The sequence below is a fragment of the Caenorhabditis elegans genome, chromosome II (genome assembly GCF_000002985.6).
Source record: "Caenorhabditis elegans chromosome II".
NCBI classification, from domain to species: Eukaryota; Metazoa; Nematoda; class Chromadorea; order Rhabditida; family Rhabditidae; genus Caenorhabditis; species Caenorhabditis elegans.
The window spans coordinates 12,535,714-12,562,978 of record NC_003280.10 but is presented as its reverse complement, the minus strand read 5'-3'; the positions used below and the strand labels follow the sequence as shown (position 1 = coordinate 12,562,978).

Sequence of the window (27,265 nt, the reverse complement as noted above, 5' to 3'; positions counted from 1 at the left end):
TCTCGAGAGTCTCACTTTTTCCGTTCCCCAGTTCAGTTCATCCCTATACGTTGTTCAATTTGACATATCCATCAAATCCCTTTTTTCAATTCGACATAAAATTAATTTCCGTCATTTGGCGACCTTGGTCCTACCAAACGGAGCACTCGGGTATCCATAGCAAACCCCATTATTTCGATGTTTTTCCGATTTGCGCACGGGACTTTTCGTTTAATACACGTATAATAGAGGTGAATCGCTAAAAGCTTTTTTCCAATGAATAATAATGAGTCTGAAGTCACAAAATATTGTGCTCTTTTTCGTCGTTTCAAGAAGAAACTGTAGCTTAATAAAGTGACGATCAAACATCTTGTCAGAACAATATAAATTAACGAGTACTGTCAAAGTCAAACTATGAGCTTCTGTAGAATTGTACATAACAGATAAAAAACAATTCACATGTAAAGCTGGGATAAGCGGAGGGATATTGTCCTTATACAGTAAATTTGGAGAGAAATTCGAACTTACTAGTTGCGAGGCTCGTCGCAATGAAATCCATCACTGCGATTCATCGTGTGGGGCTGTTTGGTATTTCCAGAAGATACACATCAACTTAGGCATTTAGACTTTTTTTAAATAGAAAGATAGACAAACAATGCAAAACCTCAATATCTTAAAAAAAAACTGAAAATATTCCATAAATTTTTGGAAAAAGGTAGAAATAAGCTGATAAAATTTAGCTTTTTTTTTTGTAGTTTAAAATTTTTAAATCAGAAGTATTCAGAATTAAAACAAAAGTGGTTAAAACCAACTAAAATACAAATCGGGAAACTTTTGGGGGCCGGTGAACGGCTGGAAACTCATATTGGCTTTACAGTAATTGTACAGAATTTTGATATTCTAAAATTGTTTACCGGATGTCTGGAGTCCGTTTACATACCCTACTCACAAATAACGGTGGGTCAAGTCAAGGGATATTGAAATGTCTCAAGAATGGAACTCCTATGTATTAAATTACAGAACATTTAATGAATTGGTAGTAGAGGGTACGTTATGCTATTGACTCAGATCAAATATATGCACTGAAAGTCAATTCATGAAATTTTGAAAATACTTAGACCATTGATATTGCCGACTGTCACGCATTCCTGAATTGTGGTATAAAACCTCTGCCAATATCTGTTGAACTTTTTGAAGATTTATCTTGATACTTTCCGTTCCCCAGTTCAGTTCATCCCTATTAGTTGTTCAATATGACAGATCCATCAAATCCCTTCTTTCAATTCGGCATAAAATTCATTTCCGTCATTTGGCGACCTTGCTCCGACCAAACGGTCCACTCGGGTATCCATAGCAAACCCCATTATTTCGATGTTTTTCCGATTTGCGCACGGGACTTTTTGTTTAATACACGTATAATAGAGGTGAATCGCTAAAAGCTTTTTTCCAATGAATAATAATGAGTCTGAAGTCACAAAAATTGTGCCCGTTTTCGTATTTTTAAGAAAAAACTGTAACTGAACAAAGTGGCGATCAAACATCTTTCCAGAACAATATACATTAACAAGTACTGTCAACGTCAAACTATGAGCTTCTGTAAAATTAACACATACATAACAACATACATATGTAGAATTGTATTCTTGTTCACAAAAAATTTTTGAAAAAAAAACAACACGCCTGAAAGTAGTGAATCGTATTATGAACATTTCACCGTATTTTATTAGTTCTACTATAGAACAGACCAATTCAGGCCAAAATTCACGTGATATGTTAGAAAAGTGTCTAGAACATATCCCCACACTCTGGAAGTTATATCTCACATGAGAGCCGAAATCCACGTTTCAGGCCCTTCGACGTCGTTGGAGCTATACGGATTTGGACAAAAATGCTTTGTGGTTTTAGAAAAAGGTACTCTGCTTTGATACTTACTTAAATTTATAGATATCCTGTTCAACTACCTCTTTAAGATCGCAAGTTTTGAAGAAATCAACAAAAAGTCGAAGGTAGCGTATAGACCTTGTAATTTTTTGATTTTTTTTTCTTGACCTGATTTTTATAGTTTTTGAGGTACGGTCATGAAATTGTGGGCACATAGCTTTTTTAGGATTTAAAATCTAATGACATCGGCAGTTTTTATCTAAAAAGTTCAGACGTGGCCACAGGCATATTTTCAGGGGGTGGCGTATGATATGAATAGATTCCAATAAGAAATGATGAAGAAGATAAAACTGAATTGACATTTATGTGATGAAAAATTAAATTGGCCATCTAGAACCAGACCCCGTTTCATTTATTCAACAAAATTTGAATAAGTTTTTAAAATTAGAATTATGACATCGTACCTTCTCATAACAAATCTGTTTTCAGACCTCGACATTGAAAAAAGTTTTAAAAATTTTACTTTTTTTAAGAATTCACAGTGTTATTAGTATATATTTGTTTGAAAACAACAATGTTATCTGCTTTTGATTCTAATTTTTTATTTAATTTAACTGTACATTTTTAATAGATTTATCATATTCTAAGATTGTATTCTCAAAAATTATCTCGGCAATACATACCGTAATCTTTGTTACGCCCATTTTTCGTTTGCTCATTCGAATCCAATAAAACCACGCCCACTAGAGTCCCGCCCACCGTAAGATGCTTTTTTCAAAACACTCACTTTCACAAAACATATTCCAATCTTGGTCCTTGTTGCTGAAAAGCCATTCCTGTTGCACCTTCTCTCGTCGCAATGATTTTCGCCTTGCTCCTCGCTCCACTCATGTGCACCGCTCAAGTAAGTCATTCAGCTTTAAAAATATTAGTTTTATAGGTTTTTAACTTTAGACTTTTCTTTTGATTGTTTTTCTTGAAAATATTTTTGTGATTATATAGAATAAGGTTAGAAATGATGATATATTTATATCAGCCATATAGGGAGTTTTAAGTTAATAATATTTCCATATCAATAGTCTGACGAGCAAAAATTTGTTTCCAATTTTCGATTTCTCTCAGAAAACAATAATTAAATATGACATGACTAGTATGCAGTTAGTAGAATACTATTGTACATTTACAGTAATATAATAACTTCCTGATAGCACCTATCTGATCTACCATTTTAACTTTGTTTTGTCTTTCTAGCAGTTACAATATTAGCAATATTTACTAAGTATTTAATAGTCAGTATATTAAATAAAACAGGAAATAAGAAAACATTTGAATGAAAAACTCGAAAAAAACCCAAAGTTTGGATTTTTTGTGATCACAATTTTTGCTTTGTTTTATACACTTTTTCCAAGTCTACGGTTAACCGTAACTGTCTAACCGCGGTTAGACAGTTAAAATTCTCAAGTTAGTCAAGTTAGGTCAACATTTATTTTTAGCTAAAGGGGTTTTTTTTTTAATTTTTGGCATAAAGGATATCTCAGAGCGTAAAAAGTTTATAATTTCCCAAGGATAAGAAAAAACATCGAAAGATTTGGTCGTCAGAATTTGAAATCGAAACAATGACCGATATGACTGATGTGGGTAACCTATAATTACCAAACATCTTTTATAAAACAACAGAAACATTCAAAAAAAAAAATAAAAACTAAACTACAAAGCTGCAAAAAGTAAAATCTTATTTAGACAATTCCGGCAGATATATACCCCCTCAACATGAATTTCTCCGTGTTCAGACCAACAGCAAGCCTAGATGTTGTGTACAGCATGCTTTCAAGGTACACTACCAACAAAGCGGTAAGTTAAAATATAATGAAAAGTTAATTTCATAATTTATCAAAGTAACTTGATATGAATTACGCGAGGTATTTACGCGTCATTTTTTCAAGATTTTGCTTTTATGCTCACAGTTTTTGAGCAAAATTGATGAAATCAATGATCTGTATGTAGGTTATTTGACATGCTGAATTCATTTACAACAACCGTGTTTCTTGAAAACTTATGGAAAGACCCACAGCCGCAAATTTACGGCGGTGTCCTATAAAACTTGCGCGCACTGTACATGCAATGCTAATTTCCGGACAACCTTTTTGGCGCAATACTATCAGAGACTTCAATACAAATTTTCGATGGCTTATTCCGAATTTGAGGTCTATAGTTTTCAATTAATAAGTATCGCTTTTTGCCTAGTAATTCATTGAAAATTTGGGTAATTGTAAAAAACACATACAATTGTATGTTTTTTGAGGCAACACGGATTGAAGATCTGGCGGAATTCCGGATGTGCTACTGTGCCAACGCATAAAACGCTTTTTTCCTATTCAACGCACGTTGTTTTTAAAAAATTTATTTTTGAAGATACGCCTAACAACGCGTAACAACGCGTAACATGTTATAACATGGAAGAATAATTGTCACGTTTTTCATCGAGAAAAAATCCGTTTTATGCGTTGGCACGGTGCCAATTCTGGAAAACGTTGATCCGGAATCCCACCAGATGTTGAATCGTGGTAGTAGTGCAACACTAATAGAGACTGCAACACTAATTTTCGAAAGTTTATTTGAGCGCAATACTATAATGGATACACAAAACTAATGGGGGTATTCAAGTAGTATCGGAAAATTAAGACGTGTGTTTAATACACTTTTTGCTTTATTCAAGTAACTAAAATATACGGCATTCATGAATTCGCAAAATTACTGGAACAACCTCATAATAGAAAAGCATATACAATAACGTAGTTTTCAGACTCCAATTGCCTTCATATTTGACGAGAAAATCACTTCTAACCCCCGTACCTGGATGGACCCCTGTTATGAGCGGTTCTTCGAAACTCCTGATGCATATTTTACTGTGTTTTGGAAGGACGTCACTACTATCACAGTATATTATCAAATTATTAAACCTTCTTTAAACAATTTTTTAGATGTATTGTGAAGTCTACGTCCTATCAAGTGTGGTTGCCTCAAAAATTCCACCAACGTTCCCTGCAAATATGCTAGTCCGTATCGAAGAATTCGTACCGAGATGCCCATAAATTATTACTGAAGTTGATACTATTCCTTTTTCTACCCCGCCATTTATTTTAGCACTCAATATTTCGATTTTAATTCTTTCGTGAATGTTCACTTCAATAGTATTTTTCTAACCATAATACCATTAGTGTACCCATAATAGTACCTATAATAGAGCCTAATAGTAATAGTACCCTGAAGTTTTTCTTCAAATGTTAATAAAAAATGCAGTTAATTTTTTTTATTTCATGTGAATATGGGACTCGCAAACACAGAAGTAGTCGGAGTTAATTGGGCACCATTAACACAAGACAAGATGATGAATTCAGCTTTTACAATCGTTGTCGCCGTTTATAAATTATATTTTAAATTACAACCGTAGACCGTAGAATAAACTATAAATTATGCTGAAATTGGTAACCTTCCCGTAGGCTTTTTAGTCAAATTTTCTCGTACTTCCTCGAATTTTTCGCAGTTTCCTTTTATATTCTTTCTAATAAGACCGGGTACTACAGTTTAAGACAAAACTAGAAACCCACAAGTGATAGGCCTCTTCAATATTGAGACGTGCAAAAAATATTTGTATGTGAAAACGTTAACGTATCTCCTGTAATAGTATTGTGTGCACGACAATTTTTCGACTGGCCAGCAAGACAAATAGAGTATGCAAGACTATTAGAGTCCGCAAAGCTAACTTTTGAATGTGCCTTACAATTAGATTTAGGAAAATACTCGAACATTGACAGAAAAAATGATTTGTTCTTTTAACGTTGAAATACGTATTTTTTCAGTATTAGAACTTTCACAACGCTCTTTTTATTAAAAATTGTAGAGAAATTTTTGTAAATTGTTTTCTTCTGTTTTAATTTTTTTTCTTCATGTGGAACTTATCAAAATTTGAAAACTTTGCGTTTAATGAAGTCTTGCGAGTCGCGACAGAGTACCGTTTTACAAATATTATAATTATGTATTTTGAACATTTGGGTAATTGATTTCTATATGAAAGGTCAGTCTGTTGAATACAAATTGAACTCATTAAAATATGCGAACATCTGTATACGAGTATGCAAAAATATTTATAATTTCAGAAAAAATTAAGCGCATGGTTCCACGAAGATACAGTAAATTTGTTCGATGTCCCGTCTGAAAAAGGTACTTACTGTCATTGTAAATTAGTGATAACATACGTTGTACCGGAAGACCAAGTACCGTCTTTATTGCACGTTAATGTTGCATCAGAATTAAATGCATCCTCCGGTCCGATAAAAACACTAGCTGTAGATGTGTCTGCCTGTTAAATCAATTTCAATTCATGAATATAGCTCTTGTCTTACCACTAATGTAACACTCTCGCACAACGTGCCTCCGGGAGCTTGACAAACAACTTTTTGTTGAATACAGCCGTCCTCTGTTGGATCAGTTGGTCTGAATATTATCTTATCGAAGGTTGCACTCAATATTTCTAATATACACATCGCCTGAGATAAGTTTTTTGCCTCCATCATCGGCTGGTATCTTGATTTCATCAATTGAGCACGATCTACAGTCTGATCTTGAAAAAAGTTAATTTTTATGACAAAAAACTAACTAACCGCCTGCGACAGTTGTAGATTCAGTCTCAGTAGCAGTAGTCTGCAAATAAAAATTGTATCCATTTTTGTGCAAACATAGAAGTAGTGCCAGTGGAGAAAGGTTTAAAAGCTACTTCTATGGTGCCAAAATGACCGAATATCATAATAAAACTTTTCACAATTTTTTTATTTACTGGCAAAAAGTGACAATTACTCAGTTTTTGCCACTCATAATTTTGGAAGTCGGTCAATAAAATGAGTTTTTTCCTACATTATTATACTTCAATTTTGTTTTAATTATTTGTATTAAAACAATGTAGGAGTCGGAACATGCGACATTGCTTTGGATTTCCTCAAAAGCTCTTTTTCAACATTTTGGCAATTTTCCGAAATTTCAACACTATTAAATTAATGAATTACCACCGGTTCCGTAGTTGCTTCGGTCAAACCAGTGGTTAAAGCAGGTTCTTCAGTAGTAAACCCAACGTCATCCGGAGGAACCATTCTCATGCAGGACTCTATTGGTCGTAGTAGTATACAAATAAATAAGAATAGTGTTGGCCAATACATTGAATTAATATGTACAGTCCAAGCTGAAAATGATTTTATTTAGTCGATACAACACGGCTATGAAATATTTTGCGCTTGTTAATGTAATGTAATTTTATTCAAAAAATAATACTCTTATTTTTGTAAGAATTGCAGATAAGAAATATAAAGTATGGATCTTTACAAAAATATAAAAAGTGGCTAGCAAAAAAATGGGGGATGGGAAAGTCTAATTTTATACTTATTCGAACTATCTCCGCCCCGCAATTCTTCTTTTTTTAGTACACGACCTAGTTGAGTGAGAATGGGAAAATTTCCCGTTTCGCCCAAAATGATTAATGCGCTTACTGATTAATAAAATAAGATTAAAATCTCCCTAGAATTACATTTGGTTGCGTTTAAAAGTGATAACTTTTTTAAAAACTTGTTTCACAGTTTTTATCACCATTCACTATTTAGCACATGAGCACAAGTGCAGATTAATTGATGTGGTTTGATTCCAAAAAACTTACACCTTTCATTATTAAATCTACGATTTCAAATCTGACCGGCATGTCCAACAATCCCGCTGGATAGTGCCCTGAAAAAGTTTTGCATCACTTTTATGTATTCTAGAATCAGAGATCTTAGACGCTCGAAATGAGAAAACGGCATTTTATAGAGCGAAGTGACTTAGTTGATTGATCTCGGTTCAAATATTGGATAAGCGGAAGGCGGGAGGTGTTAGTTTGATTGTTTTCTGATCAGACACAAAAGTCTACAGAAGGGAATGTTGCGTTTCACGAGATCAAGAGAACAAAATATATATTCCCGATACAAAGTCCGATTTTGTCCTGTGGATCCATTGTGATAGCTTTTAGCCTTGTTTATCTTGAGAATACCGGGGAAACAGGCAGCCAATATTTTTCTGTTTACAATTTGTTCAAAAAACACAGGCAGATGTGGCATGCTAAATTGTATCTTACAGTACAGTGTGCCATTTTTAATAATCACATGAATTCTGGAAAAGCTCAAAAGCTCATTAAGTGGGGCAATCTGGAGGTCTCGAGTTTGATTCCAAATGGATCATTGGTTATTGGCTCATCATAAATATATATATAAAATTACAGCTTAAGTTAGTGAAAAAACTGTCAGAAAAAAACGTACTTGCTCTCAGTTCGCAATGCTCGAGGAACGTAATACAGGTTCATTGTTAAGCTCAATATCATTTTTGAAATAATGCTATAAAAAAAAGTTTCACACTATTTTTTATAGGTTTCCTTGATTTGATTAAGGCATCGGTAAATAATTAAGATCTTTGCCATTATAAATGCAAGACAGCGTACACATTTTCGAAAAGTTTCAAAACTGTTGACTCATGATTTTTCGTTTGCAGACAGTGATCTAAAGTACATTGTTTCTATTTGATTTACGCGAGATCTCACGTTACATTTATCAAACATCTAAAAGGGCATCAAGAAATGGCCAGTTTTTATGACTGAGGGGTTTGTGCTTTGACTAAAAAATAGTCAGAGTAAGTAATCTGTGAATATTTCTGCAAAATTCCAGAGCCGAGCACACTCTCAAAGATACCGAAGTAAAACTACATCATAGCATTGGGCGATCTGGTTAAGAGCATGGATAAACCTGCGCATCAATAACTGGACATCATCGTCCATTCAAATAATTAAAATTTCAATAATACAAATTATATTACGGTTAATACTGTGATATGCAATAGGCCAAAATATAATAATAAAGATATCTCAGCAAGTTTGATCTAAATGATATAGTAGTCCACATTTGAGGAAGGTCTTGTAAAATGAGAGTCAAATAAAATCACAAGGTCGTTTTTCATCGTGTAGATGAGGCAACCCTTTTTGATTCAATGTTTTATGATGGGTAATGAACAAATAAATTAATATATCTTTTTATCTTGTATGCAGTTTATGTATTGTACAAGTCCTTTCGAGAAGTGCTCACGCTTTCAGCTGTAAAATTTTATTACTTTTCACGAATCACGTAGTCACCAGGGGCACAATTTTGACAACTTTGTGGCAAGCGAAACCCGAGTAAATTGAATTTCTGTAGGGTTTTCTCTCTTAAATGTATAACCTCGCACTAAACTCTCAAACCTAAATGAAGATATCTTGTTTAACTTCTGTGCAGAGTAGTAATTATTTGCAGTTGGCAAAAAAATGTCAATCATTCCTCATTTCTTGCCCAATTTATGCAAACGGCATCCCTTTAGATAATCGTATATGGGCAAGACTCTTTGTTCCTATCTAGACACACTGCATGGGATCTCGAGATGTGCTGTGCTGCCACTCAATCAATAACGTAGTTCAATAGACGGCACACGCTGAATAATATGCACTTTTATAATGTATCTTGAAAGATCGGTTGGAGGTTCAAAATTTTGATGGTGACTGTTATTTAGTTTATATGATATTTATTCTATTACCCTCGTTGTTTAGTTTTGAAAGTTTATGTATATATCACTTCTTGCTTGTTCTATTAAAACTTTGCCAACTAACTTTGTAAGGTTTTTTTCTATAACATGCCTGTTTTTTTTTCATTTACTATTTTTCATTTAGAAGGAAGTGAGTTATGACTTTACAACGTCAAACAATCGGGGCAATAAGAATAGAAGAAATACGATATCTCACAACCAAAATTAGGCCATTTTTTTCAAAATTTTGAACCAAAAAACATTTTTGAGGCATTGTTAAAAAGTCTCACTACAAAGTTTTTCTTTTTTTTTCTGGCACATTTTAAGGTTATACAAGCAGAAACCCCAGAAAATCAAATATTCTTGGATGTTTCCATGTCCTTGTCAAGTTAATGTGTCAAAATAGGAAAACCGCTAACTATCAGAATGTCGTATTTCAACCCAACTTTTTCAACGCTGAGCTCCTAAAATTCTGGCTCAAATCTAAGATGAGATGATGAAAAATAGATGATGACAACCCTCACAAACTGCCGGATCAACTTTTTTAAAATTAAAGTGTTCAACTTCATATTTAATTTTTAATTACAGATCTACGAAGTGTCATTGAAAAACGGTGGTTCTGGTCCATCTGGCCAATAAGAAAGTTTGGGCGGGAACAGTCAAGAACTATTAAGTATGGATAATTTAAGCATTTTAATAATAGAAAACTAAATTTAAAAATGAGAGAAAATAAAATTCCATTTTTCAATTAATAATTGGTAAATTATTTTTTCAAAATAGTTTGAAGAAAGTTTCTGAACAAAAATGTATTGTTTGGGATTTCATAAAGATTGCCACAACAACATTTGGTATAACAATGAAAAAGGAACATTTTGAATATTAATGTATGTCTTGTAGATCACAAAGAGCCTTAAAAAAGAGGTAGACGGTAGACCTAGGACTGTCAGATTAGTCCAGGGCCGCTACAGTATTGAGATTGCCAAAAATAGATAAGCATTTATCCAGAATACTGTACTCCCTATTATATGATCTCTTACAAGAAATACAATCATACATATACCGTTTTTTTAAGTTATTACAATTGTGTTAATTATACCATAATACCAACAACTTATTAAACATCTAGTTCTTGTTCTCTACAAAATCCTAATTTTTATAAAATGGGAGAAAAAAGGAAACTGAACTCATAAAATCTTCCTGTTTGCAAATTTACACTAAATCAAGGACATGCCTAATGAGGCCTGCACCTGGTAAAGAAAGTCGTTAATAACCTATCCGGGTGGTCTCACCACGATGAGTCGAATGAAATATGTTATAAAATGAAATCGTTTATTGCAAAAAATATTCAACGACAATTGGCACTGAACTGAATAAATATGAAAAAATATACCTAAAATACAACTCATTAGTTAAACTTGCTACCTAAAAAAGAATCTAATACATTTTATAGTCATCATATTAAAAAGTAAGTTAATTTGTTTTTCTCTTCGGCAGACAACGATACGGATCAATGAACATCTTTAGTGTTTTTCCTATCCAATGTGACAGTTGTACAGGAGGTCGAAAAATGAGAGACACACAATCACAGCTGAAATCATGAACGAGAAATGTACAAATATGCAATTGATAATATGAGTTGCAAGTAAAGAAATTGTTCAACTTGATTAAAAAATCTGAAGCAGAGGTGTGCAAGTTTGCCGAATTTGCCATATTCATTTTGTTCCAAAAAGTCAGTAAAATAACTTAAAATTGAGTTATTTCAAATTTTATACCGACAGACCTCACTCAACTTATTGAAAATTCTGACTTTGATTATAGCATTTTTTTCGAGTTTGTTCAGTACGGCAAATTTGCCGAATTTGCCGTGTTTGCCGAGCTCGGCAAATTTTGAGATTTGCCGGACATCCCTGATTAGACTTAGCCAAGACTTAGCCAATCATTTGATCTGTTATTTTTTATCTCCTTATCTTATTCAAAACCATCCATTTTGTTTACTTCTCAATCGCACCCATACTTTTTTCTGTTGCCCTTATCATTTCATTGGAACAGCTATAAAAGGTCAAACTGAACTGTCGTAGTTCTCACTGTTTCTGTTAGTTTTCGCATAGTTTTCAAATATTAGCTTCTTTTTTTTGTCATTAAATTTTGTCATTATTTTTGTCATTATTTTCCCCTGATGCTCCATGCTCCTTTTTTTTCGCCAAAAAATAAACAAATTTTCATTGCCCTTTGTCGACTAAAAACTTTATAGACCATATTTCAATGCTCCTCTTTTTCTTAGCAAAACCACAAATCTATCCGATATTGTTTCGTCTCAAATCATCTTCTATGTAGTGACAATAAGCGAAGGGACAGTGGACAGTCAAGTCGCTATTGCACGTCGTAAAGGGGTCTTTTCGTCATTACGCATAATGGCCCCGTCTTGCAGATTGCGCGACAAATTCAATCAATATTTGTTTGGTCATTTCAATATAGATTGTGCCGTTTGTCGGGAAATGTTTCTATTTTTAAATAATTAATTCTGGATTTGATTTTTGAGTTCACAAATTTTATTAAAAATTTTGAAGGTCAAATTGTCAAACATTATCATTATCCCATTAGTAGTTTTAAAACTTCAATTTGACAACTCATGTCTGAATCTATGTGAAATTTCGGAAAAAATAAATATACAAAGTTAATGGAAGTTGACCAAAAAAATTTTTAACTTTTTTCTACGAGTATTACATTCGATTATTGCTTTATTAGTTTGTATGTCATCTTTCATCAATGCTGAAAAATTTCGAAAAAAGTATATTTTTTGAAATTCGGAGCAATATATTATTAATGCTTTGACTGATAAGTTTAAAATTATAAAAATGTTTGGATCATATACCGTATTTCCTCTATTAGTATTGCACCCCATTGTTCAACTTTGACAGCTTAAATCTCAGTAATCGTTTGTACTATTAAAAATTTGTCATTGAACAATATATTTTTTAGTTCGTTTTCTATTATTTCGTTGTTTATAAAATATTGATATCTTTGAAATGAATCGAGATATAACGTTTCAAAGTTGAGTAGTCGGGTGCTATACTAAAATAAAAAAATAATACGGCATTTTTTAATTTTTTAATTTTTTAAAGTAGATTTTTTTGAATACACGTCATGATGTCGGAAAATGTATTTTAATAAAAATCTATCGTCGTAAAGGGAAAGTTTTATGAAATATTTTAGTTTGGAAAAGTCAGTTTCAAAGTCACAAGTCATGTTTCCAAAACTGTGTTCAAAAGTTAACTTTTAGATTAACTTAGTTAAACTCTGGATCACCAGTGTATTTTGTCTGTTTCTCACAATGAATATTTCAAAAACTTCCATCTACTCTACAATTGGGCGGGATTTATTTTTGTTCCACCTTCAACATCGCTCCACCTCTGAGTAAACTTTGTCGCTTCCTGTCATTGGTGGTTACGGTATTTCCGTTTTTCAGAAAATTTACGGTAGTTCCCTGGAACAACTATTTTCGGAAATTAGAACATTTGTTCCAATTAACAGACTAGGTGGTCTTGCAAAAAAGTGCATCCAAAAAAAATGTGTGGAGAAGGGTAAATTGATAACCCGAACTTGATACGGACTACGGTAGACAGCAGCAGACCCATGACATTAATCATTGTCATTTATAAGGCGGCGAAGAATCGCCATAAGAAGGCCGGCCGACCTCACACGATGAAAACCCAAAAAGATTGGGAAAGGAGATAGAATGTTCAGTGGCGGCGGCGCGGAGGTAATAGGATTTCGAAATGTCTGGGAATACGTACTAGGGAATCGTCTTTTCACAAGGTTGGCAAAAAAGAGATATTTGACATTCGATAGTTTAACTGTTTTTTTGAACGGCTCTGGTTAAAAATACTAGAAGGCTTCGGCATTCAGGGAGCAAAACATTTTTTTCCAATATAAAAATGTTCTTGTTTTTGTTATGATTTTGCCAAAAGGCCATTCAAATTTTTCGGAAAATGTGGAATTAACTTTTGCAAAATGTAGAATATTTATATATATTTTTTTACTTCATATTCAGTCACTACTGTCCATTTCTTTCATTTTAGCAAAATACCCATGGACCTTTATGATATCAAATTTTTTATGTTTCAATTTTGATTAATTTGCGACATAATTTTCTCATAATGAGTAAAAAAATTTTAAAAAAACTTTAGAACTTGTGCATACGAAATCCAAAAAAAAAAACGTTGAGATTTTGAAAAATGAGAAGAGTAATTTTGAATACTGTGAACAAAGTTTGTATTCCAACCCTAAATTCATATGATTACGAAAAAAGAACGCAAAAACCAGACAATTCAAAAGTCATCTATGTATTTGGGAAAACAATATCTGCGTCTTTCAATGTAGATTTGAAAACTAGATTATTTATTACAAGGAATGCCTGGCGCCATGCACAAAACTTTGGAAAAAAACTAACTTATACTAAAAGGCAAAAAAATAAACCCCTGCCGAAACTGAAAACTTCGACACGATCTTGACCGAAGTCGAAAGAACCGGCCGAGATTATAAAGAAACAACAAGTCCTTAGGCAAAACTTGGACAGGTCTTGCCGATAGTCAAACTCTGGCCAAGTCTGAGATGACAAATGAAAGCTCTTGGGAACTCCTGTTGAATAAAGTTGATGAGCTTGTTTTTTTTGGGAGCCAAATGTAATATTTTATTTGAAATTAGATAGTAGATAGTAGAAAATAAAACTGTTTAAATTTCTACTTTTAAACAATGTGCAAAATCAATTGTTTATTCAATTTTCAGGTTGAGAAGCTAATTTGAACTATTTCAGGAAACAAATTAAAATGAATGATCGGGTGCTGAATTGATTGATCCGGCAATATGAAGTAAAAAAGATGTAGAACGTGTGATGTGCACGCCCATCAATATGTATATATAAAAAAAATGGAAATACCGTATCTCGGACAAAAAGTGGCCACAGAACTTCTACATTCTCATAGGATATGGATCCGCCCCACGGAAGCTGCTTATCGAATGTTTCCTTTTAGAAAAATTCAATTTTGAATAGAATTATGGCCGGCACTAATGATTTACAAAGGATAGACTAACTAGAAGAAAAAGCTAAATATTGTGGTTTTTTCCCAAATGCTTTCCTTCTAATATCCCGGTAACCAAATGTTGTTATTTGTACGACAAAGCTCCTTAAACAAATGAGTTAATTAACATCTTAACAAACTCAGAGAAGATTGTGGATAGTTGGTACTTAGCTAACATTGAGTGAAATCGCAATATACGGTAGTAATTTGTGTTCTGAAAAATGTTTAATTGAAGGAAAATGATTGAATATAGCTTACGCGGTTCCGGATGACCATGTATTATCTTTTTGGCATGTCACTGTTGCAGTTGAACTTGACGGAAAGTCTGTTCCAATCGAAACAGATGTTGATGTTGGTGTAATAGCCTGAATACTATTTTTCTATTACAACAAATATGTGTTCATACTTTAAGACCAGTAGGAAAACAAATTGTGTTACCAGGAGGAGAACAGTCAATTTGGTACTGTGTACATCCATCTGTTGTTGGATCCACCATTCTAAGTTTTTCAACATTAAACTAAGTTATTTTAGTATTTTCATACCCAAAGTTTGCATTCTCAGGCATTCCCAACATTTGGTTCCATCATTCCAAAATTCGGTTAATTTTTTCACGAAATTCTTTCCTCCTAAAATCCCGTAAACCAATATTTTTAGTTGCACGAAAAAGCTATATAAATATTTTAAATAATATCTTGATACATTCAGAGAAGACTGTGGTTAGTTAGAACTTAGTTAACATTGAGTGAAATCGCAATACACTTTAGTAATTTGTGCTCTGAAGATAGCTCATGAAGATAGCTCACGTGGCTCCGGACGAAAAAGTATTATCTTTTTGGCATGTAATTGGTGCATATGAAATTGCCGGGTCATCTGATCCAATTGAAACAGTAGATGTTGGTGTAATAGCCTGAATATTATATTTTTCTACTATGTAACGTTGCTTCACACTTTTAGACGAATAGGGTTACAAATCGCGCCATTACGAGTACATACAGCTTGGTACTCTGAACATCCTTCTGTTGTTGGATCCACCATTCTAAAAATTTTTAACACTGAATTAAGATATTTTAGAATTTCATACCCATATTGAGTTATTGCACTCATGTCCCCATCATCGGTTTTCTGTATAATACCATCAATGTTACACGCAGTACAGTCTAAAATATAATAATTGTTTTATGTAGGTGAAAAACTTTACCTCGGTTTCTACATTTGTAGTTGGTTCCTCTGTTGCTGTAGTCTAGAAGTGAAAATTAATAACAATTGGAAGTTTAAAATAAGTTAGACACCATAAGATTTCCCTCATTCCTATAACTTTATACAAAACATGTCATAAATAAACTGCTTTTCCATTAATATGTCAAAAGTTTAGTTTTTTTTCACACCAACTATTCTAGATCTAGCTGATGAACTTCTCCCCCTATCAAAAAATTCTACCAGAATAACCAAATTAAGGGAGGATTCCAAATTTTGTTAAAGTTAAAGTAAAGTTGCAGTTTTCCGATCTGAATGTTTCCTGTTTATTTTGTTAAAGTTCTCAATGATATAAAATATGAGAAAAACTCACCATCGTAGATGCTTTATTGACAACTTGACATCCGTTTCCATTCGTGAATGGAATCGAAAGCAGTAAAATAAAAGTAATAGTTTCGGGTGACATTTTCTAAATTGAAAATTGTTTCTTGTTACAAAACTGGACACCGGTATTTATAATAGCACATTACCATATCCACAAAAGTTAATTTGAATATTTGAATTTGTTATGGTAATTTTGATGATTTGCATAATGAAAATCAAAAAGATCAGTTATAAAACACTGCGAAAAGCTTTAAGCTATTGTATGTAAATGTTTAAATAAATATCTAAAAGCCGTCATACTTTCATTCACAGAAACACTGTCTGGGTGTATGCATTGTGTAGTCGGAGTTTTGATTTGTGTAACAAAGTATCATTTTGGAGATAATTTTGAAAATTTGCATTGGTTGAGCTTACCGCACACTCATAGTGGACGAGCAGACCTCGATCGATGTCACCTATGCATTCGAGATGATCTACCCTTTCTGTTTGATATTTCTCCATTTAGAATATGGTTTATCAGTTATCCCCCTTTTTGTGCATTGTGTTATCTTTCAAATCAAAAATTCAGATCTTACAATTCTGATAGCTCGAAACCTTATTGCCAAGCTAGAATTCTTGTTGAAAAAAGAAACCAATTGGAAAATATGAGTTGTAGCAGGTGAAACATTTGATATTATTAAACTGAAAGGCTAAACAAGACCACAATATTCACACAAAGTTCAAACAATTTCTTAAATGTGAGATTATTTTAGAACAGGCGGCGGAGGAGAGAAGGGAATCGGAGACCAGGCAACCTTTTATGATCTGAGATAAAATTTGTAATCATTTCTATACTTTTACAGAATAAATGGAAACTCCGAACATGCGTAAATACCAAATTGTCAGAGTTTACACCAATATGCAACAAATTGGCAGTAGATGAACATTCATGGAGACGTATGTTTTGGTCTAACTCTAAGTAAGCTATGTATTTTTGTTCACGATGGGAAAATTGGTTCAGCTTTCCAGGTAATATTGTTTTGGTGAATGTGCAGCCGGCAACTATCAAGGTTCGCGATAGGCAGCTCGAACTTTTTCGTCGGTCTTTCAAATAAGCTTACAACTCACAATGAGAGGTACTCGGCAAATCTCTCGTCCTGGAGAGCGGACGGAGCGCGCATAGATACGGGTTCGCGCTCCAGTAACCGTATTTACGGGCACATTAGGCGAAGGTCGGGGACGAATGCGTTTTATACGGAGATGTGGAATTTGAAAAATTCTTACGAAATTTTATGGGACGCGATCAGAGCGCCAACGAGGCGCGGAAGGAGCGCGAAAAAACGTGTGACTGGAGCGCGAACCCGTAATCTAGTCGCGCCCCGTCCGCGCTCCAGGAGGAGCAATTTGCGGAGTAGACCTGTTTCAGGTAAGATCACTAACTAAGTAAGTAAGTAAGTAAGTAAGTAAGCGGTTATTCAAATCCTACCCGCAGTACTGGTTTGCTTAGAATATATGGTACCAGCGGTGGACCGCGCCTCCGGCGCGGCCCCCGACTTCTGGGGCTGAAAACTAATTTGTCTGAAACTACCGTAATCATACAGTACTCCTACCGTAACCATATTGTACCACTACAGTACCCCGACTATATCCCTACACTAACCCCAACTCACTATCCCTCCAGAAGCCAAAACTTCACAGACTACAAAGACTACATACACTACAAACTATGTACAAACGGAATAAGCGCTTTATATATAGTAAATGATAGTTGAGGTACATCATTCAGCATCTATATCTATACCTAAGGTTGTACCCCAAACGATTCCAGTCAGGTGTGCGCGGCAATCGGGAATTTCCTGCAATTGGCAATTTCAACTATTGCCGGTTTTAAGGATTTTCGGCAATTGCCGTGCACCCCTGATACCCATCTTTTCATACCTATCCTATTGTGTTTTGTTTGTTTCCTCTGTCTCCCGTATTTCTATTTCCAGGTCCACTTCTTCCACCCTCACCTGGCAATCCAAAATCTCTTGAAAACCGCACGGAGACAAGTAAAAACACGAATTTCTGTAGGTTCCACCTGCCGTTTTTCTTTCTACTGTTTTCACCTTCTCCGGAAATAAAGTGATATCAGATTTTATTTGACTCAACTTTTGTGGTTTAGCAGTGGTTTAGCTACACATCTCTCGAAATTCACATGTTTCGTTAAATTGTTTAATGGTTTAATGCAATGCTGGGTCAAAACGAGAATCTAACGTTTCCCGGCGTTTTTCACAGCTTTTATGAGAATTTTCAAGAGCATCTAAAGCGAAATGAGCAAGCCAATGGGCTGCTCAAACTGTCTTCTTTTATTTCTTGTTTTACAACATTTGTAACTATATTGATAGTTTGGAAAGCAAGTTCCCGCCTGAAAATTGAGTAAGTTCTTGGCTCCGGGAGCTAATACATAAACATAGGCTGTAAAAATTCCAGGTACCGCAACATTCTACTGTCTCAATTGGTATTAGCATTTTTCGGTTGCTTCCTTGTGAGCTTAGCATCCCCGTCATTCTTGTTACCGTACCCTGTGATTTTCTTCACAGGGCCTTTTGCAATTAATTATCGGGTTACATGTGAGTTTTATGGGGACGGTAATGGGGTAACCAAGAGTTCGTTGGGGCCGGCTCAAGCTTTAAGCGACTCGTTAATTGAAATTAAGATTAATCTAGCACTTATTTGAAAAAAAAACCTGTCGTGGTAGGGACCACTTAAGTTTCAAGTTTCAAGCCCATCGGAGCAAAGCTTAAATTTTGTATCAATCAAAAACAGTTTGTCGCCAGTACTTGGGTGTATTCGAAAGTGAGGTACCTTCTCTTTTCCGGCTCCCACGGGCTCCCCGAGCAAAATCATGATACCCCGTTTAGATTACCATACAGGGAAAGATTTTTGGAACAGAGAAAATCCAAAAAAGTGTAAATTGACCCACTAAAACCCGTTTTAAAAATGCTCAAAAAAGCGTGACAGGATTTTAATTAAATAATGCGTAATTAAAGTCTTATGGTGATATCTAACATCCCAACAACACAAATTTTACAGTATACCTCTCCTCCACTGTTGTGCTCCTCTACTTCATGCCTACCATGCTTCTCCTCTCCTTCGGCCTCATCTACAATTTTATGTCCCTAAAACAACTGACAACTGTTTTCTTTAAAATATCTATTGAAAAACTTCTCAAGCGAATTATTTGTGCAGTTGTGGGAATTTTGATTCTAGGAAACTGTGCCATAATCTTCAAGCTTTCCGCGCAAAATGATCAAGTGAAAATGCAAAATGACGTCTTTGAGAAAGTGGTGAGTTGGAGAATTTTTGAATTGCTCATGGTTTATCAATGAACTTCAGGACCCTAGATGTGCGGAAATATTCCAAAAGCATGCAGTTTTTGTATTTGACATTTACAGTGTTCCCATGAAAATTGTGTCTATTGAAGCGTTAGCCTTATCGGGTAGCTCTATAATTTTCTGCTCTATTTTAATGGCTTTGTGAGTTTAGGAAAAAACTTTTCTCTTCGAGACCAAATGACCAAATAATTTTCAGGTCATTCCAGCATTTTGGCCGACAAAAGCCAAACTTATCACCCACTACCGCAAAGAATCATCGAATGATGATGTGGATGTTAATCTCATACGTTGCGCATTTTTTGATCTACTTTGCATTTCCATTAGCTGCCTTCACCAAAGCTTTGCATGATGTTGAGCCATTTTTGTAAGTGAATGGAACATAATTTCCTGCTAATTAGAATATTTGATTTTAAAAGTGTGCAATGTTGTGCAAATGTCACCTGTTCCACTTTTCAAGAACAACTTTCAAATTTTCATGAATCAAAGTTTCAGAGGCAACTGGACATTCCTTATCATCATGAGCCCGGCTCACTTTCTCGGGATAAGCCTATCAGTTACATATTGTGTGATTATCAGTCCTTATCGTAGGGTGTGTATCGCGGTGTTGATGCTAATTACGTGTACATCACCGAGCCCGCACCCGAGAAGTGCGAATTCTACATCGAGCTCTTCGATGTCAGTGATCGAGCATATTATGAGACGGCATAATTATCGGGTTGCAGCTAACGCTTAATTTTGTAATAAAACTTATCAATATTATTCGATTTGATAAAAGTGATCTTGGAGGTATGGGGAATTGAACCCCAGCCCTCTCCCATGCTAAGGGAGCGCTCTACCACTGAGCTATACCCCCGCATGATTGGTAACAATTTCAATGTCTGAGTGAAATTGAAGGGATATTTAGAAAGTAGTGATAAGAATGTACTATCTGCATTTATAACCGAATATACAAAAATAAAATAACTAATACAAACACGCTCGCGCGAGCTTGCTATCCCCGTTGAATAAGATTGAATTAGTAAAAAACAAATATACAAGAATTTGAAAGAAGAGTTAGAAGTGAATATATGTCTATAAAATGGCACAAGTCTTGCTGCGGTTTTTCAGCTTCCGGTTCACATCCTTCACTGAGGTTGGCGAGCCATTTGTGAAGGAGGAAGAGCTCGGTTGAGGCTCATCTTTCTCTTTTGCTAGCTGAAAAAAATGGGAGGAAATTAATTTTTTGAGGAATATGAATTAAGTACCCTAGTGATCTCGCTCTGTACTTGAAATTGAACTATTCGATAGGTTCCGACGACTGCGTCACGTGGTCCTTTGTCCAGGTTCTCCTCCACAATCATTTCTTTGACAATTCCATAGTTATTCAGGATTTTCCAGACCTGAAATTTGAAGTGTTTTCTTCTCTGTTTCATTTTTACGCGTATTTCCGATTGACACAGAAAAAGTGGTCGCCCTGTGACATGTTGAAAAAATGTGGAGAGATGGCCGAGCGGTCCAAGGCGCTGGTTTAAGGCACCAGTCCCTTCGGGGGCGTGGGTTCGAATCCCACTCTCTTCAGTTTCTTTTTGCACGTTTTGACAGATTGTTTCAAGTTTAGATTAGAGATTTTCCAAATTTCAGAAAGAGTTTTCAAGCCTCTTTGAGGTAGAAGTTACAATTTTTCCTTATCACCAATTTTATTTTTCCCACTGTTTTCTTATTTGCCTTCACTTTCAATGGCGTCATGGCCTCCTTAGCTCAGTTGGTAGAGCGTGAGACTTTTAATCTTAAGGTCAGGGGTTCGAGTCCCCTAGGTGGCTTGATTTTTTTTTAAAATTTATTTTTATTCTTAAACAAAGATTACCTTATCATCAATCGCCTTCTTTTCCTCTTCGTTATCAATTTTCGCAGTCGCCTTAATCGACAAATAACTTTTGGTAAATCGGCAGTCCCTCATCCAAAAATGCTTCTTCACAGAATCGATATCAGCTCTCTGCCCAGTATCGGTTTTCAGCATGCTTTTGATGAGTTCAGTGGCCAGCAGACTGACATAATCGGGAATTTGATATTTTCCAGCTGTGATGAGCACTTTCATATCGGGGACGGTTTCTGCCTTGAAGGGCGTCACGCCGATCAGCATGAAGAAGAGGAGTACCCCCAGAGCCCATACGTCGACGAGCTCCCCGGCGTAGGATGTATCTCTGAAAATTAATGAGATGAGAAAAAGCTTGCCAGAAGTAGGCCTAGGTTTCAGTGCCAGCCTGGCGGCTTTGAAAAGGTGAAGGGACCTACTGAAATAGCTCTGGAGCTGCGTATGGCGGACTTCCACAAAAGGTACGAAGCATTTGCTCTCGATCCACAAGACATGAAAAGCCAAAATCCACTAGTTTCACTGTATTTGGACTGCTAAACATCACGTTCTCGGCTTTGATGTCTCGATGAACAATGTTGCGACTGTGCTGAAAGGAAATTTTGAGAAAATTTAAGCATCAAAACTCCGAGCAGGCTTCTAAAACTCATAAAGGGCGTATCATGGTGCATCGACCGAAATACACGGTAGGAAAACAAGCTCAAGAGCCGTGTCTTCAACCTTCTCTAAATCAGTAACCCACCATATGTGACACCGCTGATACAATCTGCGCGAACAAGGGTTTTGCATCTCCTTCGGTAAGCTTCCCCCTCTCGTGGACATATGTGTAGAGCTCTCCTCCACTGGCATACTCGATGACCAAATGGACACGTGTGAGGGTCTCGACAACCTCGAATAGTTTTACAATGTTCGGATGGTTCATCTCCTCCATTGCCTGAATTTCTCGACTCAGAAGCTTTTGGGCTTTGGCGTCCATTTTCGCCTTGTCCATTATTTTGACCGCTACTTTTTCTGGAATTTTTCATAACTTGTGGGAGCCGATAGGATGTGCACGTGGTGTTAGGCTGTCTCATTACAGTTTGATCTACAAAAATGCGGAAATATTTTTTCAGAAAAATTGTGACGTCAGCACGCTCTTAACCGTGCAAAACCAGATGAGATGACTGTGCTTCTTCTCCCGCATTTTTTGAAGATCAAACCGAAATAAGACATTCTGACTCCACGTGGGTGAGTTTATAGGGTCGGGGCATAGTTCAGTATATTCTATATACCTAGCTATATGACATAATGGGGATAATAGTATATACTAACGTTATGTGGGAACATAGTGTTATTGCAAATGTAAAACTAACCTTTAGTCAACTGATGTACTCCCAGCTTAACTTTGGAGAAATTCCCGGCGCCCAGCTCCTTGCCAAGCCGATAGAAACCTATCCGTCGACCCAATGCTACCTGAAACCACAACTTTCTTTTTCCATAACTGACAATACAAGCCCATACCTCTTTATGAACAACCGGATCATTATTAAGCTGAAGAATAGCTCGCTCGTACTGAGTCTTCTCGGACATATCCTTAAGTTGCTTGCCTACTGGCAATGACACAGCTGACACCGTTCTGTTGAATGCTTCGTGGTGGTGCTGAAATTTGGAAGACTCTTATTCTATAAAAGGAGAAAACTTGAAAAATAGCTTGAAGTGCTTGAAAACTTAAAACTCAAAAATCCGCCCATATAACACAAAAAAAATTGACGTAACTTCCAAATCAATTTCCGGAATCAACTCACATGTGCTGGATATCCACCATCGTCGCTTCGTTGAGTTGGCACAAACCTGGCCGGGACGTGCTCTGGCGGCTTTTCGTAGCTCTCCTCTGATTCCGCTTCTGAAACTTCTTCCTCGACGTTGTATTCCTGAAGAAGTCATATAGAAGGTAAGGTTTTTAGTCAAAAGTATATGACGCAAAAAAATTTGACCACTGAGCGGATCGAACGCCCAACCTTTCGATCTGGAGTCGAACGCGCTATCATTGCGCCAAGCAGTCACAGTTTCCGGGAGGTAGGCAGGCAAATATGAAACCTACGTTTTCTTACAACTGCCGAACTAGTAATGAGCGCAGACAGCTAGACACTCTAGTTGTCTGCGCTCTCTTTGTCTATCCTAACAGTAAATCTGTTGCAAATAACTCAGAAAATCCTAGAGACCAAAAAAGATCAATATTTAGCTGAAAACCAACACATAAGAAAAAAAAAAAGAAAATCCTAACGTTGCAATAATCATTCAATGCTCAAGAAAAGAGGATTAGGCGAATAGGATATTCTAAAAAGAAAAATTGAATATAGAATGTACCTTAATCTATATCTGATATATAGCAAACTCTCTAGTCGTTTTTTTCAATTTTCGAAAGTGATTTTACTCTCTGTAGTTAAGAAGGTCTTAGCTAGACATCGGGAGATAGTTAGAGACACAGAGAAGTTTAGAAGATGAGCTGGATTTTGGAGTGTGTAGCTTAATGTCGTGACGCATAGTTGTATGGAACTTCGGGGATGTATGAGAATGAGGAGCCATGACGATTTTGTGATATGGGACCTCGGAACAAGCTCGCCCTAGCGCACTGTGTTTCACTGCGCCACGACTCAACAGATCATTCGATACGCAGCCATTAAACTTCACCACTTTAATCTTCCCAGCTGCGTTCGTAGTTCGTGCTCATGATTTTCCCGCTCTGTTTGCCTCACACTACTATTATTCGTATTACGCTAACTACTCGGCATTCACCGCCAGCTTCTTGCCCAAGTTTCACCCAAGAAAAATTAACATGGATTAGAAGCTGGCCAAACTTGGGCAAAACTTGGGTAAAACGTGGGCTAAACTTGGGCTAAACTTGGGCAAGACCTTGGTGATTATAGATGCGAATTATGCCGCGCTTTTACTTTATTCTTTAGACGATTTCCTGTGGAAAATATTTATTTAAGGACAAAACATGAACAGGGTTAACAACAAAAATCAATTACAAAAAAAAAACAACGAAAAATTAAGCTTCAGTGGGTGGAGTCTTTGACCGATCGTCCAGCAGCGGAGACATCATGCTCATTGCGTTGACCGGTTGCACTGTAATGAAAATGTATTGGTTTATCGATTAAAAGTATTGAGTTACTTACAATCTGATCATTTCTTCTGGTGACGTTTCCATCCTCTGATGCTGTTCTCTGAACTTTCGAACCTGTCCCCACTTGAGATGATGCTCGCAATAAGATCGTTTATTGCAGTTGAATAGTGCTCCTTTAGCAATATCAAAGTGATATGTTCGAAGATTGTTCCTGAAATCATATCATTTTCATTTTACAATTTTTACGAGATTTCTTACATTGCTTTGCCAAGGGCTTCTACTGCGTTCTTGAACACTGTGATTCTTTCGTCCCTACGGCGCTGAACCTCAAGTTCTGCTCCTTCTCCAAGCGTTTTGATGAATCTAGAAGAAATGAAATGAATAATTCACAATTGTTTAAAGTTGGTTCATGTCTTACTCATGCTCCATATCAATCGAACCGTATGACAGCTCAACCGGCAAATAAACTCCAACAATATCGAATGCGACTTCTGAAAAAAACATGATTTTGTGATTAGAAATTGTTCACATCTTAAACGCACCAATAATCGCTGTTGTCACTTTTTGTGGTAACTCTTGAAAATGTCTATCAACACGGCGAACACAGCTTGGTCGGTAAGTAAATGCCCAGATTTTATAAGAAGGCTCCAGCATCTGAATTGAATTTATTATTTTTATATATCAAAATGTCAACTTACAGTTTTCAAGGCAACCATATAGAAATTTGAAAGTTGCGAGACGGCATCACCTCCAATCAAGAGTTCAGAGTTATAAATATCTGTGAGATTACACGTAGGAAACCCGTCAGCTTGTGAAATTGTGTGGTTCATCGTAAGTGTTCGTTTCACGATACATCCAGCGTTCAACTGCTTTGAAATTTTCGATGTCAGGGAGTGCACGTTTGCTGCAAGTGCGGTGTAATTCCCATCCTTAGGATCCTGCATTTTAAACTGAAAAAGTATTAGGATATGAAATTGATTAATTACGGCCTACCATCATCATCTGTGCAATTTGAATAGACTCTTTCTCGTCTTCTGTAGATTGTCTGAGAGCCTGGACGAACTGTAGGATCGAGAAGTTTGGACGAGTTTTATGTTTACAAAATTCCTTAAAATTAAGATATTAAGATTAAATATTTGGATATTTTGGATATTTTGCACCTCTATCTGGATCTCTGAAAGAGTTCCATCTTCTAATCCCTTCTTCACAACATTGCCCATTTCCATAACATCTTGATTTCGAACCGCTGATTCCAGTTGCTCTGAAAATTACAATTTGCTTTAAACTCAAGATTTAGTTTCAATGTGACTTACCAATCATAGTTTTCTGGACCGCTCTGTTTTGTAGATGCTGAAAAACATCAAATCCCGCGGAGATACTTGATCTGCCTGTGCTGTCCCCGGTTGCCTCATTGCTTTGTGAGCAACATGTTCCTTCACGAAGTTTCTGTTTCCGATAGGCTGTGCGCCCAGCCTTTGAATCAATTGTACCAGTTTTTGCGCGATTATTTGTCAGTACAAAATGTACAGAATGCTCTTTAAGGAATGGCGAGCACGAAATTTCACTCTTGACTTTTTTATAAGCGAAGTTGTTTTCAATTTCTTGCTCCTCCACTCTGACTTCCTCTTCAACTTCATCTTCGCTTCCGTTTCCACTCTCCTCATATTCTTCGTCGTCCGATTCTTCATCATCTATTTCGTCTTCAATGTCGTCTTCAATTCCGTACCCGTGCTCAAAAATCACTTTTTTTTTTGGGAATACAACTGGCTTCATAGTCGTTATAGTGTACTCTCCAGAATAAAAGTTTTCGTAGTCGTCATCGTTCTTTTTTTTCTTGTTAACCGAAGAAGTTCGAGTACTGGTTGCAAGTGGCTTCATCTTCCCTCTTGGATCTTCCCTCTTATGACGAATGGAACGTGTCGATCTTGGGGTATTTTCATTTCCAGTCGGAGCCTGAATTTTACTTTTGCTAATTTTCTAATGAGGATTATTAACTCACCGAAACTTTTCTTCTCTTAAGAGGCGCCATATTTAGATTCCAAAGTTAAATTATACTGAAAGTAATTAATGAATTAAATAACAGCGAAAAAGACAAATATTTTCGAGAACAAAAAGGATAAAATAATAGTTTACAAATAAAATAAGAGAGTGTCAAAGAAAAAACAAAAAACAGTTAATTATATGTGTAAAATTGAGAAAAAAATATTGAAAATGATAAAATATGACGGAAATAGGAAGAGAAATTAACGATAATTAAAAGAGAAAGTTGATTTCGAAATTAATAATCATTGCGTTAAGAGCGCTGCGGATGAGCGCTGCGTGTTTAAAGTTGGGCCAAACTTGGGCCAAACTTGGGTAGTAAGAAGTGGCGCGTAGCAACTCGGTTAAACTTGGGTGAAACTTTGGCTAAAGATTGTTTAAAGTTGTTTCAGAGTTTGGTAAGATAATCTGTATCAGAATATCTAAAGTTGGGTGAAACTTAGGTCAAACTTGGGCAAGACTTTGGCGAAACTTGGGTAAGAAGCTGCTGAGTAGCTAAAGTTGGGCAAGAAGCTGCAGGTAAATGCCGAGTACCTCCGATCCCCCAAAGAGAATCCAACGAGCTCTATGAAAAACCACTGGCCCCTTTCGAGGTACCACAAAAACCTGACTTACCAAAATCGAGGAGTACGTCGGCGGATCGCTTCGAACGGTTCTTCTTGCCAATCCTCCACTGTCACGCATTCTACTGCCCATTGATGAGGATGATGGTGATGAAGTTGATGGCTGCATTTGAGCTGAAAATGAAGTAAATTAGGAGCCAAGAAATCAAATAGAA

At 35.9% G+C, this 27,265-nt stretch overlaps 8 protein-coding genes and 7 non-coding genes across 17 annotated transcripts; 6 read left to right on the top strand and 9 right to left on the bottom strand.

Moving 5' to 3' along the window:
* Nucleotides 1-2,668: 2,668 nt before the first annotated feature.
* Nucleotides 2,669-5,171, top strand: F49C5.12 (uncharacterized protein). The gene is made up of 4 exons (NM_001267419.2): nucleotides 2,669-2,764; nucleotides 3,601-3,711; nucleotides 4,664-4,798; nucleotides 4,842-5,171. Exons 1-4 carry the CDS (start codon nucleotides 2,720-2,722, stop codon nucleotides 4,950-4,952), a joined length of 402 nt encoding a protein of 133 aa, NP_001254348.1. The 5' UTR covers nucleotides 2,669-2,719; the 3' UTR covers nucleotides 4,953-5,171.
* A 678-nt stretch (nucleotides 5,172-5,849) lies between these two features.
* Nucleotides 5,850-7,100, bottom strand: F49C5.11 (DUF281 domain-containing protein; the record flags this gene model as incomplete). Of its 3 annotated transcripts, none has more annotated exons than NM_001267417.2 (6): nucleotides 5,850-6,072; nucleotides 6,117-6,220; nucleotides 6,264-6,354; nucleotides 6,401-6,476; nucleotides 6,522-6,561; nucleotides 6,921-7,099. In NM_001267417.2, 6 exons carry the CDS (start codon nucleotides 7,068-7,070, stop codon nucleotides 6,024-6,026), a joined length of 510 nt encoding a protein of 169 aa, NP_001254346.1. The 3 variants fall into 3 exon arrangements, with proteins under 3 accessions (NP_001254346.1, NP_001254347.1, NP_001254345.1); NM_001267418.4 differs by having other exon boundaries at nucleotides 5,973-6,072; nucleotides 6,403-6,469; nucleotides 6,921-7,100; NM_001267416.3 differs by having other exon boundaries at nucleotides 6,024-6,072; nucleotides 6,403-6,481; nucleotides 6,921-7,070.
* A 7,629-nt stretch (nucleotides 7,101-14,729) lies between these two features.
* F49C5.16 (DUF281 domain-containing protein) lies at nucleotides 14,730-15,132 on the bottom strand (the record flags this gene model as incomplete). Its single annotated transcript, NM_001377882.1, has 4 exons — nucleotides 14,730-14,772; nucleotides 14,817-14,923; nucleotides 14,965-15,055; nucleotides 15,101-15,132. 4 exons carry the CDS (start codon nucleotides 15,130-15,132, stop codon nucleotides 14,730-14,732), a joined length of 273 nt encoding a protein of 90 aa, NP_001364544.1.
* Nucleotides 15,133-15,304: 172 nt separating this feature from the next.
* On the bottom strand, nucleotides 15,305-16,223 carry F49C5.10 (DUF281 domain-containing protein). The gene is made up of 5 exons (NM_001377881.1): nucleotides 16,126-16,223; nucleotides 15,757-15,798; nucleotides 15,640-15,680; nucleotides 15,507-15,594; nucleotides 15,305-15,465 (listed from the first exon to the last, which is right to left on the bottom strand). Exons 1-5 carry the CDS (start codon nucleotides 16,216-16,218, stop codon nucleotides 15,358-15,360), a joined length of 372 nt encoding a protein of 123 aa, NP_001364649.1. The 5' UTR covers nucleotides 16,219-16,223; the 3' UTR covers nucleotides 15,305-15,357.
* A 242-nt stretch (nucleotides 16,224-16,465) lies between these two features.
* On the top strand, nucleotides 16,466-16,949 carry F49C5.5 (uncharacterized protein; the record flags this gene model as incomplete). The annotated part of the gene is made up of 2 exons (NM_064279.1): nucleotides 16,466-16,794; nucleotides 16,889-16,949. The coding sequence occupies 2 exons, from the start codon at nucleotides 16,466-16,468 to the stop codon at nucleotides 16,947-16,949; spliced, it is 390 nt and encodes a 129-aa protein (NP_496680.1).
* Nucleotides 16,950-18,345: 1,396 nt separating this feature from the next.
* Nucleotides 18,346-20,225, top strand: F49C5.9 (Serpentine Receptor, class H; the record flags this gene model as incomplete). The annotated part of the gene is made up of 6 exons (NM_001027013.1): nucleotides 18,346-18,533; nucleotides 18,588-18,727; nucleotides 19,191-19,444; nucleotides 19,494-19,633; nucleotides 19,689-19,856; nucleotides 19,985-20,225. 6 exons carry the CDS (start codon nucleotides 18,346-18,348, stop codon nucleotides 20,223-20,225), a joined length of 1,131 nt encoding a protein of 376 aa, NP_001022184.1.
* Nucleotides 20,226-20,273: 48 nt separating this feature from the next.
* On the bottom strand, nucleotides 20,274-20,345 carry F49C5.t2. The gene has a single exon. It is a non-coding gene; the product is annotated as a tRNA-Ala (tRNA).
* Nucleotides 20,346-20,563: 218 nt separating this feature from the next.
* nimk-1 (non-specific serine/threonine protein kinase) lies at nucleotides 20,564-27,226 on the bottom strand (the record flags this gene model as incomplete). The annotated part of the gene is made up of 9 exons (NM_064278.5): nucleotides 27,103-27,226; nucleotides 23,126-23,251; nucleotides 22,842-22,979; nucleotides 22,694-22,793; nucleotides 22,084-22,352; nucleotides 21,764-21,930; nucleotides 21,336-21,672; nucleotides 20,737-20,871; nucleotides 20,564-20,686 (listed from the first exon to the last, which is right to left on the bottom strand). Exons 1-9 carry the CDS (start codon nucleotides 27,217-27,219, stop codon nucleotides 20,564-20,566), a joined length of 1,512 nt encoding a protein of 503 aa, NP_496679.3. The 5' UTR covers nucleotides 27,220-27,226.
* F49C5.15 lies at nucleotides 20,961-21,059 on the bottom strand. The gene has a single exon (NR_051803.1). It is a non-coding gene; the product is annotated as an Unclassified non-coding RNA F49C5.15 (non-coding RNA).
* Nucleotides 20,968-21,049, top strand: F49C5.t3. The gene has a single exon. It is a non-coding gene; the product is annotated as a tRNA-Leu (tRNA).
* F49C5.14 lies at nucleotides 21,214-21,303 on the bottom strand. Its single transcript, NR_051802.1, has one exon. It is a non-coding gene; the product is annotated as an Unclassified non-coding RNA F49C5.14 (non-coding RNA).
* F49C5.t4 lies at nucleotides 21,219-21,291 on the top strand. The gene has a single exon. It is a non-coding gene; the product is annotated as a tRNA-Lys (tRNA).
* F49C5.13 lies at nucleotides 23,302-23,384 on the top strand. Its single transcript, NR_051801.1, has one exon. It is a non-coding gene; the product is annotated as an Unclassified non-coding RNA F49C5.13 (non-coding RNA).
* Nucleotides 23,311-23,382, bottom strand: F49C5.t1. Its single transcript has one exon. It is a non-coding gene; the product is annotated as a tRNA-Trp (tRNA).
* F49C5.3 (Wsv161) lies at nucleotides 24,288-26,476 on the bottom strand (the record flags this gene model as incomplete). Its single annotated transcript, NM_064277.3, has 10 exons — nucleotides 24,288-24,449; nucleotides 24,500-24,658; nucleotides 24,706-24,810; nucleotides 24,866-24,938; nucleotides 24,990-25,101; nucleotides 25,146-25,397; nucleotides 25,441-25,554; nucleotides 25,608-25,708; nucleotides 25,761-26,400; nucleotides 26,447-26,476. The coding sequence occupies 10 exons, from the start codon at nucleotides 26,474-26,476 to the stop codon at nucleotides 24,380-24,382; spliced, it is 1,656 nt and encodes a 551-aa protein (NP_496678.2). The 3' UTR covers nucleotides 24,288-24,379.
* Nucleotides 27,227-27,265: the final 39 nt, after the last annotated feature.